The following is a 17,691-nucleotide window of genomic DNA, read 5'->3' as shown; positions in this document are numbered from 1 at the left end:
TGTCCAAAACTAAAGGTGTGTGCGGTCTTGGTGAGTAGTTCCACACGAGAGTAGGTGATTTCAATACAATGTGGCAAGTGACATCACAGAGTGCTACGAGAGCACTATGGATGAGCTCGATCCTGGGCACATGATGATTTTATCTAAACTCACTTCAAAGCTCCTGTTCCCACAGAAAGGCTGTTTAGAACAAACTGAATAAGGGAAATACTCTTTTCAAAATAGATCTAGTTGGAAAAAAAAAAAGCTGGTATTTATACCATCTTTGACTCTCTAGAATTTTTTTAAATCAAAAAAGTTTGTCCTGGGATGATTTGGGAGACTGCAATTGATGTATATACTATTGTTACTATGTATAAAATAGATAACTAATGAAGACATACTGTATAGCACAGGGAACTGTACTCAGTGCTCTGTGTAGCAACCTAAATGGGAAGGAAATCCAAAAGAGAGGAGGTACATGTACACATATAGCTGATTCATTCTGCTGTACAATAGAAAACTAACGCAACTGTTGTAAAGCAACTGTAGTCCAATAAAAAGTAACTAAAAAAAAAAGTTTGTCTTTGGCCTTAGAAACTCTAACAGCACATTCACTCAGATCATATAGGAAAACTTAAGACACTAGAGAAAAAACAGAATGCCCAAAACAATGACAAGTAAAAGGATGTCACTCTGGCAGGAAACTACTTCTGTAACATCTTAAGGAAAAACCCAAACGAACCCAAGGTATCAACTGTATTATTCCTTCTGATCATGTCACGAACTTTGCTTACCATCTCCAAAATATAAAACACAGAGCCTTGGTATTCTGTTTACCTGAAGGGTATTCTGGTCAATAACCTGGAAAAGGGAGTGAGGTTTATTGTCAAAAGATACAGGCCGGTGGAGAAGACTGCCACTGCCAAAAGCAAGCCATCCTGGTTCCAGCTCCTCGTTTCGGCAGTACACAAAACCTCTGTGGGGGAAAAGGTACACAGGCTAAGTCAGCAGGTCAGGTCTGATACCCGACAATGAGCTACCACAGACAAAACTATATTTTCCTCCTCATTTCTTTTCAATGATTAAGTATACAAAACATCTGAAGGAGAATAAACATATTAACTTTGAGACTGACAAACTATGGCAAATATTAATTTCCCACAACAAATTGGAGAGGAGAAAAGGTTGGGGAAACAATCTAATTAAATATACATAAGGATCTCAAACTGTGGTTTCTTTTGGCAGCAATTCATAGATCTTATATCTCAACTGAAAAAAAAAAAAATCACTGCTGATCCAATGTCAAATCCAAGGACAAAGAGACTTAACTAGAAATATACCCATTTTTTGACATGGAGAAGTCACTAATATAGAAATTCTGATCATGGAGGGATTTTTGGCTAGAAGCTACAAACAATGATCTTAGGCTACCAAACTCAATTTTTATAGAGTCAAAAACAAAGCTGAAATGCATTAATAGAACCAGGAAAAGAAAGTGACAATAAGAGAAAACCAGAATCGTATGAAGTCATTCAAATTTGTTTAGTCACTAGTCAGTCTACAGGGAGTTAGCACGCACTCCCAGGTGTCTTCACCACAGATTTACGTAATGAGGAAAATGTTCCAGCCAAATTATTCAGCAAGTTCCATGCAACTGACCTGAGAGTACCATGTAATCCAGACCCCAATTTGCTTACTCCTCTTCCAACTGAGTTAGTAGTATACAGGTAAAGACCATCTGCCGTGAGACAGCGTCCCAAGTCAGCATCTGAAATCGTTTTTTCACAGGTAAATTATATACACGCTTTTTCTAATGAAATTATAAATGTGCTTTTTCTAATGAAAAAGCCATTAGGAGGCTGAGTGAAAGATAATTTCCCACTTTTAAAATAAGTGCTTCTTGAGAACTCCCTGGTGATCCAGTGATTAAGACTCAATGCTCATGGCCAGGGCCCCAAGTTTGATCCCTGGTCTCAGAACTAAGATCACCACAAGCTGTGGAGTACAGCCAAAAATAATAATAATAAAGTAAGTGCTTCAGTGTGACTTCCAGGGAAGACAGCTCGAACCCCTAAATCAAACTTCAAAATGCATGTAGGGTTAGGGACCAAGATCAGGGAAAGAGGTCAGACAGTTATTATCAGGAGAATCTGGTTCAGTCTGCAAAAGATTTTTCTTTTTTCTTTCTGAATAGCAAAAATTCATTCCTAACTCTAATCTGAAATGACTAAGAATACAATACTTTCCCTAAGGAGTGCATAATAAAAAAAGGTAGAAGATTCAAGAGTTTGGGACACTCATTAGTTGACTTTGGACCTCTCTGAATTTCAGTTTCTGCAGCTCTAAGATGAAGATAGTATGTACCTTAAGAGTGACTGTGATGGTTGAGTGAGACAATATAAGCAAACACCATACTGTTCTCTGGTACAAAGCTAGTGCCCCTTAAACGGCAAATGATATTATATTGATAGACTAATGATAATTTGAACCAGAATCTGCTCCTTGTGGATTTTCCATCAAGAGATCCTAATTTTAAATTTCTGGAGTGTTGTGCTCAGTTGCTTCAGTCATGTCTGACTCTTTATGATCCTACAGACTGTAGCCCACCAGGCTCTTCAGTCCATGGGATCCTCTAAGAATACTGGAGTGGGTTGCCACACCTTCCTCCAGGGGATTTTCCTGATCAAGGGATTGAACCCATGTCTCCTGCTTTGTGGATGGATTCTTTACTGCTGGGCCACTGGGAAGCTCAAATTTCTGGAATGACACAGTACAAAAGTATAATATTGCTTCTATTTAAAAACAGCAATATATTTCCCTTTTGGTATATCTTCCCCAAGCTAAAACAAAGTTTCTCTCTGAATGATAGTAAATGGTTTACTAAAACATTCTAGAGAATTTACCTTAAATAAAGAACATATAAATAAAACGTTGTGCTTATTTTCAAAATCAATCCACTTACTATGTTTAAGTGGAGTTTCTTTACTACTTGTCATATTAGAGGAAATTCAATGTCACAGCACTCAAATTGGTACTGAGTATGTGGTTGGGAAGATCCTCTAGAGGAAGGAAATGGCAACCCACTCCAGTGTTCCTGCCTGGAGAATCCCATGGACAGAGAAGCCTGGTGGGCTACAGTCCATGGGGCTGCAAAGAGTCAGACACGACTGAAGCGACAGCACACATGCACATCCACATGTGATTATCTTAAAGATTCAGATAACTGAGACTTGTTCCTACTGCTTCTTCAAAAAACGGTTAAGTAGGTCATCATTTTAAAAATACTAATTTCATTCCTTAAACATTTTAACTTACAACTTATAAATAGACACTTATTCACCACTATTTAGATTAAGGTCAAGGCCTTATGAGTATGGATTTGACAGGGAGTGGGAGTAAAGGGGACAGAACAATAAATAAGATGGGCCAGAGCTGACACTTGCTGAAGCTGAGTGTTTACTATAGAATTTACTATAGAATTCTTTCAACTTCTGTGTATGTTGAATTTTTCCAGTATTAAAAGTTAAATAAGATTACATTTTAAATTTTTATAAGAAAAACATCCTCTAGCCAGAAGCAAAACCAAAGGTACAAGAGACTGAAGGGCATACAGATCAGCTTGATACCATCATCCTCAGTGAGAAATTACATGTCTGTGAGATTCTCTAGGCAAGAATACTGGGGAGGGTTGCCATGCCCACCTCCAGGGGATCTTCCCAACCCAGGGATCAAACCCATGTCTCTTATGTCTCTTGCATTGGCAAGTGGGTTCTTTACCACTAGCACCACCTGAGAAGCCCAAAAGGACTAAAGGAGAGAGTGAAGAAAAGGGTTTTGGTTTTATATGAATTTGTTTATTTCTGCTCATAATGTTTAAGAACTTCCTGGGCACTGCAGGTTTTCACTTCTCCTGTTGACTCTAATTGAGTCAGTGAAGGTAGTAACTCACATCCCAAAGTCTTGCCTGCTCCTCTCATCACTTTAGCATGACCATCTGGAATAAACAGTGGACCATGAAAAGGCACAGGCACCAGACAAGAGATGGGGGGTGGTCATCGCTGAGACTGCACCCCATGCCCCTACGGTTATCTGAGAAAATTGCCCCCATCAAGAGAATGAAATGAAAGGGTAGGGAGAATAGACTCTGAATCCCACCCTAAATTCTTAGAGAATGTCAATTTCTTAGAGATCGTTCTAAAGCATTCCATTTCTAAATGGAAACGACTTCCTAGGGTTTTTTTTAAAAATTCTTAACTTTTATCAGTTATGCAATATTTAATGATATAATCACAAGTACCATCTACAATAACAAACAGGTTTGGAAGCAAGGCGGACTCGTTGCAAGGCTGCAACTCCAGATGTGGAAGCAGCAGGGCACAGACTATAAAAAGGGTGTACTGGCCTCATGGGCTGTGTGTGCCACGGCACACTGGTCAGTACATCCACCAAAGAAAGAAAGAGGCCTAATTCATCTGGCAAGTCAGTTAACTGCAGGACATTTCAGAGACCTTCTGCCATTTTCGCTGAGATCACAGAGTAAACAGATATGTAATAGTTGTGAAACTGTGTAAAAACATTTTAATCTCCTTTGTTTAAAGGAGATACTTCATAATTCATGCTCCTTTGAACAATCTTTTTTTTTTTTTGCTTTTAGGACAAGAGGGCTCACCAACACACACACACACACAATAAATTACTCAAAGAAACAGAATCAGGCAGCAAGACCTGATACTCTACTCGTGGATATAAAAATTCAACTTAAGGCTCCCATGCCCAAATTTAAATACTCAGGAATCAATTTAAGTAACTCATGCCTCATTGGCAGGACTGTACAGATGATCCTTTTCCCTTGCGATAGTAAAACCTATCCATTTTCTTACCTCACTCAGTATCAGCTTTTATACTTTTACTGATAAAGCAGACAATGAACACACTGTATAGGAAGCTTGAGCTCTTAATTAAAAGGAACACAGAGTCATATCTAAATCGTTTGCCACAATGATCTAAAACCACTCTTTTCATATCTTAATCTCAATCACAGGACGCAAACCCTTGCTTTACCTTTATTTTCAGAACTGGAGCCAGTGTTGCTATCTGGTGCGGGCAGCATGTCTTCATACCCCCAGGATACTATATGTTTGCCACCAAGCAAACAGGAGGGGGATCCGGGCCCCCCTTCCAAAAGCAACAGCCTAAAAGAGGGAGGGAGAGAATCAAAAGACACTAACACGATCCATTCCAGCAAGAAGATAAAAGTCAATTTACCATCTCAAAGAGCAGAAAACTACAATAGTTCTACACAAATACTATGTATCTGAAAAGACATTCATGAAACTTATATTTTTACATTAAAAAATTATGAAGTGGTGCTTATAATAAATTTGTAGCTGTGTGTAAAAATGTATATATTTTACATGTATACATGTATGAGAGAAAGGAAGGGATGGAGAGAGAGGGGTATGAACTAGGAAATACATACAACATTTGGAGTGGTTATCTTTGAGTAGGGAAATTATGAACAACTTTCACTTTTTTACTTTATATCTTAACATATTATCATCTTGAAATCTACAATAAAAATTCAAGACAAGCTATTGCATTTTTTAATCCACTAAAATTAAAAAATGAAAAACAACATGCTTTTCTCAGAAGGAAAAAACAAAATTCTTACTTACAATGATTAGAATAGCACACTTACTTAAAAACATGATCATTAATTGATAAAAAAAAAAAGAGTTTAGCAATTTACTTATTGGAAGAGCTTTAATTTTCAAGGCTCACTTGTGTAGGAGGAGGGTGAGGATCCAAAGTGACAGCTTACCTATACAGCACATCGGCTACAGGCAGGGACCCTAAATCAGTCTGTTTCTGTAATAGATGGACTGTATGAACAAAAGTTTTCAATGATCCCCTAAAAACAGACGGAACAGAAAATCACTGAAATTGAAATGTCAAATAATAAGGTTGTTGATGTCAATGTTATTAATCACATGGGAAGCTTCCAAAATAAGTCTGTGTCTGCTGAGCAACTGAGCATGTACACATGCTGCCAGTCAGTAGATGTGCTGTACAAAATATCAGATATACTTGCCTCTTACCATGCTGGTTCTTCTAGTATTTGCAAAAGTAAATTATCTCCCCCTAACATGTAAGTTCAAAACAGAAAGTTCAAGCACAAAGAACAGGTGGTGATTATGACTGGATACTCTTTCATCAAGTCAATCTCTAGTCTAGAGGAGAGATTTCATTGGAAGAGGTTATATTTAAAGTCTAGCAGTATTTCCAGGCTTAAATTTTTTAATATCTTTGTTAAGTTCATCCATTTTACATCTCACCAACCCCCATCACATTAAATATGACCAAAAAGAAAAACATTCAAATAATACTTTGTGCTGAAGGGTATTCCTTCTGCTTTCCCCTGCTGTGAAGTATGTGATTGTAATGTTTGCAGAGCTCACAAAGACCTGATTTCCTTTTGGTTCCAAAGGCTTGAAGGCCTGGGAAGTCTGTAATCCAGTCAGCAGGATCTAAAAGAAGGTGCTTTTAAGATGCACAAGACTTACCTGGCCAGATCCCAAGTATAAATCACCTTAAGAACATTTCCTGAACTAAATGATCATGGGTATCAGATGGGCTGACTTTAGACTGCTGCCTTATTTCTCTTAGCCAAGGCTTTAATTGCTAGGTATCATGTGCCTAAACCTCACAAGAAATGGAATACCCAACAGAGGATCAAGGAGGCCTAGAGTCCTCCTCTTAATTGTCCCCTTCCCTATCTCTGGTGTTCAAAAGAATCAAAACCAAAGAACCATAATGGCAGGGAGGCAGCAGATAGAGTGTAAAAGCACGAGCTGGGAGAAAAGACCCCTAGGCTCCGAAACCAGGCTCTGGCACTCACCAGCGGCATCATCTCAGTCCTGTTGCCAAACTCCTATAGGTTTTTACTTCATCATCTGTCCAACAAGGATACCTTCCTGGGTTACAACGAGGTTAAAATTAATGGGCAAGGGCGCACTGGAATATTTAAAACCAGTAAGCCAACTGTAAGATATTACTGGCTGCCAGATTCAGACATTAGAGTAAAATTTAGACTCCGTCCATGGCTCCTAAGCCCCAACATGGTCTGGACCCTCCTCTCCCACCTCCCCTTCTACCACTGCATTCCAGCCCCCTGCTCACTTTGCTGTCCCTCAGCTACCCCAAGGACAGGAAGATGATCAGATTTGTGCTGCTTGCTGCTCCTCTTGCCTGGAACTCCCTGTTACTGGCTTTTTTGTGTGGCTGGCTCTGTGTCAACTGTCTAGGCCTCAGCTCAAATGTTATCTCTTCAGTAAGGTCTTCCCTGGCATCTCTAGCTAATGCTGGCCTCTACCTCCTCTTAAGTTATTCTCTATTAGCAAAATATCCTGATTTGTCTTCTTACTATGAATATCTTTCTCTGGAAATTATCCTATACATTCATTCATTGCTAGCTGTCTGTCTCTCTCTCACGTAAACTTTGCAGTCTTAGGGACCATCTACTTTGTTCACTGCTATGTTCCTACTGCCTAGAAGAGTCCCTTGCCTGTGGTAAATGAGCAATAATGATTGACAAAATGCAATCTACTCAACTGTAAAATTAGAGATCATGAGTCACCCACTGTGAGTCACTATTTCTCTAAGACCTAGCAAGGTTCCTGGCACATCAGAAGTGTTCAATAAATGTTAGCTAATTGAAATGAATGAATATCTTCAAAATAATTTTTTGGAAACACTGTTCTGTCTTTGAGAGCATCAATCTCAAAAGTTCAATAATATGCTCCTAAACACGTCATTAAAAGAGATGATCCAACCCTGAAAAGCATATGACTTCTGAGGTAAATAAAGTCCAGACAAGGTGATAATATTAGCAACAGAATGTAGGCACTATCTAAGACAAAAACAACACACACACACACACACATCCAAGAAGAAGAAAATAAAAACACTCATTTCTGCCGGATGGACTTTGGAATCTCAAGTACACGAAGCAATTTCAATAATCATCTGTTGGTTCAGACTAAATTAGGGCACAATAAAAAAGTGAGTTTTATGACCCCATATTTATTAAAACATCTGAAAGTAAAGAGTTGGTAATTATTCCAAACATCCTAAATCTGTCTAAAGACAGACAGAAAAATTTCCCAAAGTAGGACTTTTGCATTAATAACAAATCTATTTAGGGCTCAAAACTGTCTTCTGCATATCCAAAAATTAATAAATAAATCCAATATAAAGCCCTTACAGGGAAACTTATTTTGGTACCACCCAATAATGTCTCCAGAATTAAGCTCATGTCAGGATTTCCATAATCAACTACAGTCTTCCAGGATCTAAAAGTAGGCTATGACAGTTTGCTCAGGGCAAAGAAACTGACAATAGTGTTGGTGCCATTTTGCCTTAAAAGCAGCTTGAGATTGAACCATCTGAAGGTCAACTTTGAATCCATAAAAATAGAGGAAGGAGTCTAAGGCCTTCGTAATCCTCCAAGAAGTTACCCACATTTGCTTTGCTAACAAAAGGAAGAACTCAATCAAAGAAAAAATTTTGAAGGGAGAGGGACAGATTAGAACATTAACCTGTCAGACCATGGTCCTAATGGTCCCTAGACAATTAGGTTAGAAGAAAGCAAAGGCAGTGAACCTTTTCTTCACAAATATGTGAGAGGGATCAACAGTTTACTGAGCAGGAGACTGTAAGAAATCCTCTCCTGGAAAAGTAACTCCAAGAATATTTTTTATTGACGGTTATCAATGACATCAACTTACATGCGAAGGAGAGTACACTATTAAAAATCTTATACACACACAGACACACACACACACACACACACATATATGTATACATACACAGAGAGATCTTTCAATCAGATTGATGGAGCCAAGCATCAAGGTCCAGAAATATAATTTGTGACCATATCTGTGTGACCGAGTCCAGGTGAGTAATAACCCATTCACTGACACACTCCTTACAGACACGTGACACAAAAAAATTTAAATGCTCTACACATTTTTTTCACTGTCCTTCTGGGAGAAATATAGATATAACATCCTCCACTAACCACTGGATGTAAAACACAAATCATCTAAGGGTAAGTAGATAATGGCAAGTGTTAATTCTCCATTTTAAACTGTTTAAGCTGTTATCATGATATAACACAAAGCAAGACCTTGAACTTGGGTTCCAGCTCCAACTCCTCGTGCCAAGTTTTGCTGAAAACATCTTAGGCACTGTCAAGGCTGTGAAATTCAATACTGAAAACAAAGAAGGACTTCTGAATGTTAAGACTTCCATCAAATACACTTGCTCTCTCATTCACTCACCCAACCCAGGCAGCAGCCGTCACAAGGTCACCAGGGGGTACCTTTGATTTTCCTTACCTGGCACATGCCAAAGCCACGAGGGCAGCAGCAGCATTTTCTTTTTGCTTATGTGGGATGTGTCGGCCTGTGTCAGAAGTCTCCTCTAGCCAGGAGCACAGCAAAGTTTCAATTCCATTGAGACAGTCAGCAGGCTCCTTGGTCAGGCTCAAAGGCTGGCAGTCGCGAAGGCAGTTCAATAGCACCTCAGCAGTGATGTTACAGAGAGAGGGGTCTGTTCTACTCTGGGACTGAATAAGGGGGAAGACCAGCAGGAGCCCCATCCTTGATGTGAAGGGAGCTTGCTCGGGTTGCTGCAACAAGCCCTGGCGTTTGAGCAAGGCCAAAGTTTCTTCATCACCTGAACTCTCCCTTTCATGCTGTTCTTCCAAGGCCAGCTGGCGCTGGGCATTCCACAGTCCTCGCAAGGCATTCAGGCGATATTCCAGCAGGCGGGCATAGGCGTTGCTCTGATTCCCACAAACAGAGCGCAGACGTTCTGCTAATTCCGTTGGGTTCTTGGTCTCAAATGTTAAAATCTAAGGAAAGAACCAGTAGAGAGGAAGTTGATATGTATTGCTTCCACCATCACTCTCATCTATGATAAGAGTAAATCTATCCACTGGTATCTAAAAGTGGTCCACATCACGGCAGCCTGGATGGAAGGAGAGTTTGGGGGAGAATGGATACTTGTATATATATAGCTGAGTTCCTTTGCTGCCCACCTGAAACTATCACAACATTGTTAATTGGCAATACCCCAATACAAAATTAAAGTTTAAAATTAAAATTTTAAAGTTAAAAGTTAAAAAAATGGTCCACATCAAAAAATCTTTTGTGACCAAATATGAAAATGTGTGCTATAAAGCCAGGCTGTTGATGGAGATTTTCTTTTCTTGGCATTTCTGCTAATGTTACTATTAAAAGTGAGATTAGAACCTGAATCATGAAAATAGTTAAATATGGAAGTCAAAGTTAATTTGAATAACTTATCTTAGAAAGCTGAGGCATAAATATTTATTCAATCAATTTACAAATCTGTCTCTAACTTCTATTACCAATTAGACTGTCAATAAAAATAGAACAAGTTTCATCTTCAAAATCTAAAATATCTATTAATAAATGATTGATTATTATTCTCTCCGCTTGAGGAGCATTCCACTCTTACTACTGTTAATCCATTATTTCAATTGGTGACATCATAAATAGATTTATACAGTTCTCATTGATAGCAGAACCACCACTATTTTCTTTCCAAAAACATACAATTATCAGGAGATCTCCTTGAGATTTTCAGCAGCTGGGGAAATAATAAAACCTCAATCAACTAAGAAATAGATACTAAGATAAAGACTCAAACTAAATTTATGATGCAAAGAGTTTATACCCGGAAGTTTGACTAAGTTAAGATGAATAGACTGTTATAACCAGCAAATAAAGGCAGGCACTCCTGAAGCAAGCATATTAAAATAGATTATCAGCCACCAGAGGTGTCTGGTTCTCAGTAGACCAGAAAGTCAGAGTGGTAAGAGGCTTGGAACAAAAGCAAAGAAAATGCTGTCAAGTCATTGGCACTGGGATTTTAAAGGGTCATAGGTCATTCTATTTTGCTCATAAACTGCAAAATCCTTTTTTTAACCTCAAATTTTGCCCTTAAATCCTGTAACTGCCTAGCTTAGCTATACATGCAAGCCACTAAACTAAAAAAATGTTCAGTTTAAAAAAACATTCTAATTCAGAAAATTAACTACATGTATATCTCATTTAACTGATTTAAAAAACTAGTCAACCCAGTTAAAAGCAACCAATTCAAACTTCAGTGCCAGTGTCAGGTCAGAAATAATATCCAAATGCCATAACATTTCAACCAACAACTTAGCAATAAAAAGAAATGAACTACTGATCCCCACAACCTCAGTGAATCTCAATGGCATTTTGTTGAGTGAGAGAAATCAATTTCAAAAGGTTCCATCTGCACGATTCTATTTATTACTTCCTGGGGAAAAATGTATAGGGATTAAAAAAAACAGATCAATGGTTGCCAGAAGTTGGGGTACACGCAGGGTGTGACTATTTAGGGAGAGTATAAGAAGGTTCATGAAGACAAACTGTTCTATACCTTGAACAGCACTGGTGGTCACATGAATCTTACATGTGCTAAGTGGTTGCATGACTCTTACATGTGCTAAGTGGTTGCATGAATCTTACATGTGCTAAGTGGTTGCATGAATCTTACATGTGCCAAATGGTTGCATGAATCTTACATGTGCTAAGTGGTTGCATGAATCTTACATGTGCTAAGTGGTTGCATGAATCTTACATGTGCTAAGTGGTTGCATGACTCTTACATGTGCTAAGTGGTTACATGAATTAATATATGTGTTAAGAGTCATAGCACTGTACTAACCCCCCAAAAAATGTCAATTTTACCATATGATAATTTTTAAATAAAATTTTTAAAAGTTCTAACCAGGCAATAGTTGTATTCAACTAGGTATCACTGGGTCAAGCTATACTGCAAATCATATTATTAAAAATAAGAACTAGGGACATTTCTATTTAGTTTTTACTAAACAGTATCCAACAGATAATGATTATAATGTCCTTTACCATCAAGTCATACAAATTTCATCATCCCACCCTTTTGTCTAGATTCAAACACAAATTACACTTTTGATTATTTTTCACAAATGGTAGCAGATAAAATAACTACAAATTCCTTTAGAAAGGATCCCATTTCAGAGGTGACTATCTACCCTGAAGTAATCATACCTAAGGAAGCTAGCTTGCCTATTTTTTTTTTTTTAAGATCTCCCCTCAAAAAGTCAGTAACCAGCTTCCACCATCATGGTTATCAAAGATTGAGATACTTTTAATGTGAAAAACCATAGAATTTTAAATTTGGTCATCTCAAGTTATGAAGGTCTAAACAAATTTTGTTACATTTTTAAAAAGCTTTTCAATATTGATTTTGTGATTTCTACCCAGTAAAACCCTTTGATACACAATACATATGCACTCCAGATACATTTTTACTTATGCTACACTGAGCAGCTACTTATGTTATATGAAGCAACTCCTGAAAAATTCAATATAGGCTTTTATTGGACACAAGAATCAAACAACAATTCAGTATCATTCAGTTCAGTCGCTCAGTTGTATCTGACTCTTTGCGACCCAAGGACTGCAGCACTCCAGGCTTCCCTGTCTATCGCCAACTCCTGGAGCTTGATCAAACTCACGTCCAGCGAGTCGGTGATGCCATCCAACCATCTCATCCTCTGTCATCCCCTTCACCTCCTGCCTTCAATCTTTCCCAGAATCAGGGTCTTTTCTAATGAGTCAGTTCTTCACATCAGGTGGCCAAAGTACTGGAGCCTCAGCTTCAGCATCAGTTCTTCCAATGAATATTCAGGACTGATTTCCTTTAGGATTCACTGATTTGATCCCCTTGCTGTTCAAGGGACTCTCAAGAGTCTTCTCTAAACACAGTTGAAAAGCATCAATTCTTCAGCGTTTAGCTTTCTTTACAGTACAACTCTCACATCCATACATGACTACTGGAAAAACTATAGCTTTGACTAGACAGGCCTTTGTCAGCAAAGTAATGTCTCTGCTTTTTAATATGCTGTCTAGGTTGGTCATAGCTTTCCTTCCAAGGAAGAAGCATCTTTTAAATTTCATGGTTGCAGTCACCATCTGCAGTGATTTTGGAGTCCAAGAAAATAAAGTCTGTCACTGTTTCCATTGTTTCCCGATCTGTTTGCCATGAAGTGATGGGACCAGATGCCATGATCTTAGTTTTCTGAATGTTGAGTTTTAGGCCAGCTTTTTCACTCGCCTTCTTCACTTTCAAGAGGCTCTTTAGTTCCTCTTTGCTTTCTGCCATAAGGGTAGTGCCATCTGCCTATCTGATGTTGATATTTCCCCATGCAATCTTGATTCCAGCTTGTGCTTCATCTAGCCTGGCATTTCACATGATGTACTCTGCATGTAAGTTAAATAAGCAGGGTGACAGTATACAGCCTTGATGTACTCCTTTCCCAATTTGGAACCAGTCCATTGTTCCATGTGTGGTTTTAACTGTTGCTTCTTGACCTGCATACAGATTTCTCAGGAGGCAATTAGGGGCTTCCTTGATAGCTCAGTTGGTAAAGAATCCACCTGCAATGCAGGAGACTCCAGTTCAATTCCTCCTGGAGAAGAAATAGGCTACCCACTCCAGTATTCTCCGGCTTCCCTTGTGGCTCAGCTGGTAAATAATCACCTGCAATGCGGGAGATCTGGGTTTGATCCGTGGGTTGGGAAGATCCCCTAGAGAAGGGAAAGGCTACCCACTCCAGTATTCTGGCCTGGAGAAGTCCATGGGGTCGCAAAGAGTCGGACACAACCAAGCAACTTTCAATAAGGTGGTCTGGTATTCCCATCTCTAAGAGTTTTCCATAGTTCATTGTGATCCACACAGTCAAAGGCTTTTTAGCATATTCAATGAAATAGAAATAGATGTTTTTCTGGAATTCTCTTGCTTTTTCTAGGATCCAATGGATGCTGCCAATTTGATCTCTGGTTCCTCTGCCTTTTCTAAAGTAACATTGCTGCTGCTGCTGCTGCTAAGTCGCTTCAGTCGTTTCTGACTCTGTGAGACCCCACAGACAGCAGCCCACCAGGCTCCCCTGCCCCTGGGATTCTCTGGGCAAGAACACTGGAGTGGGTTGCATTTCCTTCTCCAATGCATGAAAGTGAAAAGTGAAAGGGAAGTCGCTCAGTCATGTCTGACTCTTAGCGACCCCATGGACTGTAGACCACCAGGCTCCTCCGTTCATGGGATTTTCCAGGCAAGAGTACTGGAGTGGGTTGCCATTGCCTTCTCTGAAAGTAACTTTAAACTCAACTATTTACTTTTATTACTAAATGCTTCTGAAATATGTTCCTTCATGGTTCATAAAATGATGTATATGGCAGAATCTGAGGTTAACTTCAAATATTAAGATTATCTGAAAAAATACATACTACTACATTTTTCTGATGGTTCTATTTCTTACAAGCACTTTAGTTATATTTTTAGCATTCCACTTGAAAGACAAATATTCTGAAAGGATTTGATTAACCAAATAATACATAATATACACACTTAAGTGACTGCTATGTTTATTGATTTAGCAGTACCTAAAGCATACTATGCTTTCAGAAATCCATTAGGTTACTCAGCATTATCCATTTCAATGGCCTCTTATGAAAACTAAGAACTGTCTGATATGCTGCTGTTTTTAAGAATTCTAAAGTTTGAAAGTCATGGCCTAAAATCATTTTATAAAGAGAAAGAGATCATACCTTTGGGTTTTAGTGAGTTAGCTATGGAGGATCTTTTCTGGTACTTATGAATATTAAATAATTTGTCTCTGATGCTCATATAAAACCACTACTCTTAGTAACAGTTCTTGATCAAGAAGATAAAAGACCAAAATATCATTAGAAAATTAAATTTTTTTTAAAAAAGGAAAAAGGCTATTTAAGGAAAAGGGAAGATCCCTGCCAACTTTAATCAGAAGACAGGTTTACTAACTGGACGTTGGTGACAATGCTGACGTCACCCAAGTATTAAGGGAATGACACTCAAAATATTAACTCAAAGCCTTAATGTAATTTTTCATCATACATGACATACATGTTTTGAAGCTAAAAAACAATCATTCTGGAAAGCTAAGAGAAAGGAGGCAAAATATTCTTTACCAGCCATATCTAGCTTTGAACAAGACTCCAGTATCGACAGAAGAGTTAGAGAGGATTGTATCATTTTAACCAACTTTTTTTTCATTTGGGAAACACAGAACATATACCTACCAGTCATGATGCAAAATATGGTAGGAATAAGCATATAGAGGCTTTTCGGGTAATAGAAGATATTGTATATACACATTAGGAAATTAACTAGACTAATAAATCAGTAGAAAAATCAAGATTAGGGAATGAACTACTATACCCTCCTAAATGTAAATCTCAATTTCCATATACTTTGCTGTTCAGAATACCAGAGATGTAATTCTCTAAAAGGGTCAATATGTAGCTAAAACATATATAATCTCCTACCTCTCAAAGAAACAGAAAGCAAACCCATTTCTAAGTTATCCAAAAGAAACATTCCAGAAATAAAAACACACAGAGAGATTTTCACTGCAATCTTATCACAGTGGAAAAAGTAGAAGCAATTTCAAAATTCAGAAGTGTTCAATTATATTATATCATAAAGGAGTATTGTAGAATAAATTAAAAATAATTAAAACTATACAACAATAAAAAGCAGTATAAAAATTGTATATGCCCTATAATAAGGTAAAACATTCTTATTCAATTTTGAAATGTCATTAATATTTGAGGTAATATAAACAGGTGGGTTTTTTCCCACTATTAAAAAAAAACTGTGATGACAAGTTAAATAGTTTATATTGAGGAAAAGTAGTCATAACTAGAGCTGGTATTTTACAGCAGCAAGCACTGTCTTTAATAACTCCTAGTCAAACAAATGGTAGCTGATATAATCAACATTGGGGGATGTACCTGACAAAGCACAAGCGTAAGGACCACAAGGAGTGTTTTCTTTAAGTCAGTTCATTAGGCCCATCTATTGTACTTCAGCAGCAGTTTTTCTCACTGTAGGGCTCGTTAGGCGGAAGACTGTGGTGGGATGGGGGAGACCACCACAGATGCTGAGAACTATCAGTGAACAATAGAACTGTTCATTCTCCAAAAAGAAACGAGATTTAAAACTCAGGATCACGGAAGCTCCAAATAAATTATTACACTCCCTACTATGAATAAATTATTATACTCCCTAGTAAGGTTCATTAACTGATTCAATTCATTATATGAACCTGTCAGCATAAAATGAATTTATACATGAATTATTCCAAAGCAGATTGAACTGGCCCGACTTGCAACCCCAGGACAAAACTTTTCAGTAGAGTCAACAGAATACCAAAATTCTCTCAAACATTAGAGTGAGTTTTTAAACCCTTTTACAGATTTTCCTACAATTTTTTTTACATTATGAAGATGGCAGTTATGGTCAAATTGAATTGCATCTGGCAACTCAAAGATCAGAAAGATTTCATATGAACCAAGTAAATGAATCAAGAATCAAAGGATGGAACTCTATCTCTAATACAAAAGCCTAAATCAAAAGTGGATCTGTTATCAATTAAATTAGACCCTGAAGCTGCACAACCTTATTCAGTCTTGTATGTATTCAAACTCTAATCAGCAACTATTTTTTAAAATGGTCTTAACTGATAACCACGAATAAACTTCACACTTTAATTCATGAGTTTTAGCCCTTAGCTTGGTGCCAAAACTAGGAATGGACTCTGCCTTGTTACCAGGCTAATTAGCTTTGGCTCTGTTCTGGAACTCCAGCACGTGGTGATTTCTCCCAAATCGCTGGATAAACTGAGAGCAGTTTTTATTGAGAGACAACTGTTAGAACTCTGAGGACTCCTAAATGTAAGAAATCACTGTTCAAATTCTTTTTGCATAAAAGTTCCATCTTATCCTAATCCCTGCCTAGTTTTCATTTCTGTCATGTTCTATGACCAGGGTTCTATTTTTCCATCTCCCTGCTAATGTGGCCTGAATGTCCTATACCACTAAGTTTAAATCCTACCTATCATTCAGAACTCAGCTCTGCTCCACCATCAACTTTGAAACACACTTTTCTTCCTCTCATTTCCCCTTCCGAGAATAACCTTTTATTATTAGTTGCTTTATAAGTTTTGTTGCTAAGTCATGTCTAATTCTTATGACCCCAGGGGCTATAGCCCACCAGGCTCCTCTGTCCATGGGATTTCACAGGCAGGAATACTGGAGTGGGTTGACATTTCCTTCTCCAGGGGATCTTCCTGACACAGGGATCAAACCTGAGTCTCCTGCATTGCAGGCAGATTCTTTACCTACTGAGCCATGAGGGAAGTCCCAGATAACCTTTTGGTATTCCCATATTATCTAGGACATACCTCTATCAAAGGGTCAGATACAAACTCTAAGAGAAAATGTGCCTGCTATTTCAACAGATGTATCAAAGATTTGTTTTTTAATATTTATTTTTATTTATTTGGCTGCAGCTCGTTGCAGGCAAGTGAGACCTTTAGCTGAGGCATGGGAACTCAGTTGCGGCATGCGGGATCTAGCTTCCTGACCAGGGATGGAACCCTGCATTGTGAGCATGGAGTCTTAACCATTGGGCAACAAGGAAAGTTCCTCAATGAATTTGTTTTTCTCCCTATACCACTTCATATTACTTTGTTTTTAAATTTTTAAACTTTTTTTTAATTGGAGGATA

General features: G+C 38.1%; 1 protein-coding gene across 7 annotated transcripts in view; it reads right to left on the bottom strand.

Annotated features, from left to right (window-relative positions):
- HECTD4 (HECT domain E3 ubiquitin protein ligase 4) overlaps positions 1-17,691 on the bottom strand; it is a 170,887-nt gene that overhangs the window by 107,749 nt on the left and 45,447 nt on the right. For all 7 annotated transcript variants that reach the window (XR_008703547.1, XM_055550472.1, XM_055550473.1 and 4 more), the window contains exons 2-6: positions 9,381-9,898; positions 5,804-5,893; positions 5,044-5,174; positions 1,642-1,750; positions 820-958 (exon numbers count right to left, since the gene is read on the bottom strand). Coding sequence is in view for 6 of the 7 variants with exons in the window: in XM_055550472.1 (XP_055406447.1) it covers positions 820-958; positions 1,642-1,750; positions 5,044-5,174; positions 5,804-5,893; positions 9,381-9,898 (987 nt within the window). In the remaining variant the exon portion in view is untranslated. The remainder of the gene's footprint in view (positions 1-819; positions 959-1,641; positions 1,751-5,043; positions 5,175-5,803; positions 5,894-9,380; positions 9,899-17,691) is intronic.

The sequence above is a fragment of the Bubalus kerabau genome, chromosome 16, assembly GCF_029407905.1.
Source record: "Bubalus kerabau isolate K-KA32 ecotype Philippines breed swamp buffalo chromosome 16, PCC_UOA_SB_1v2, whole genome shotgun sequence".
NCBI classification, from domain to species: domain Eukaryota; kingdom Metazoa; phylum Chordata; class Mammalia; order Artiodactyla; family Bovidae; genus Bubalus; species Bubalus kerabau.
Note: the sequence above shows the minus strand (reverse complement) of the source record. Positions and strands in the feature narration are given on the sequence as shown.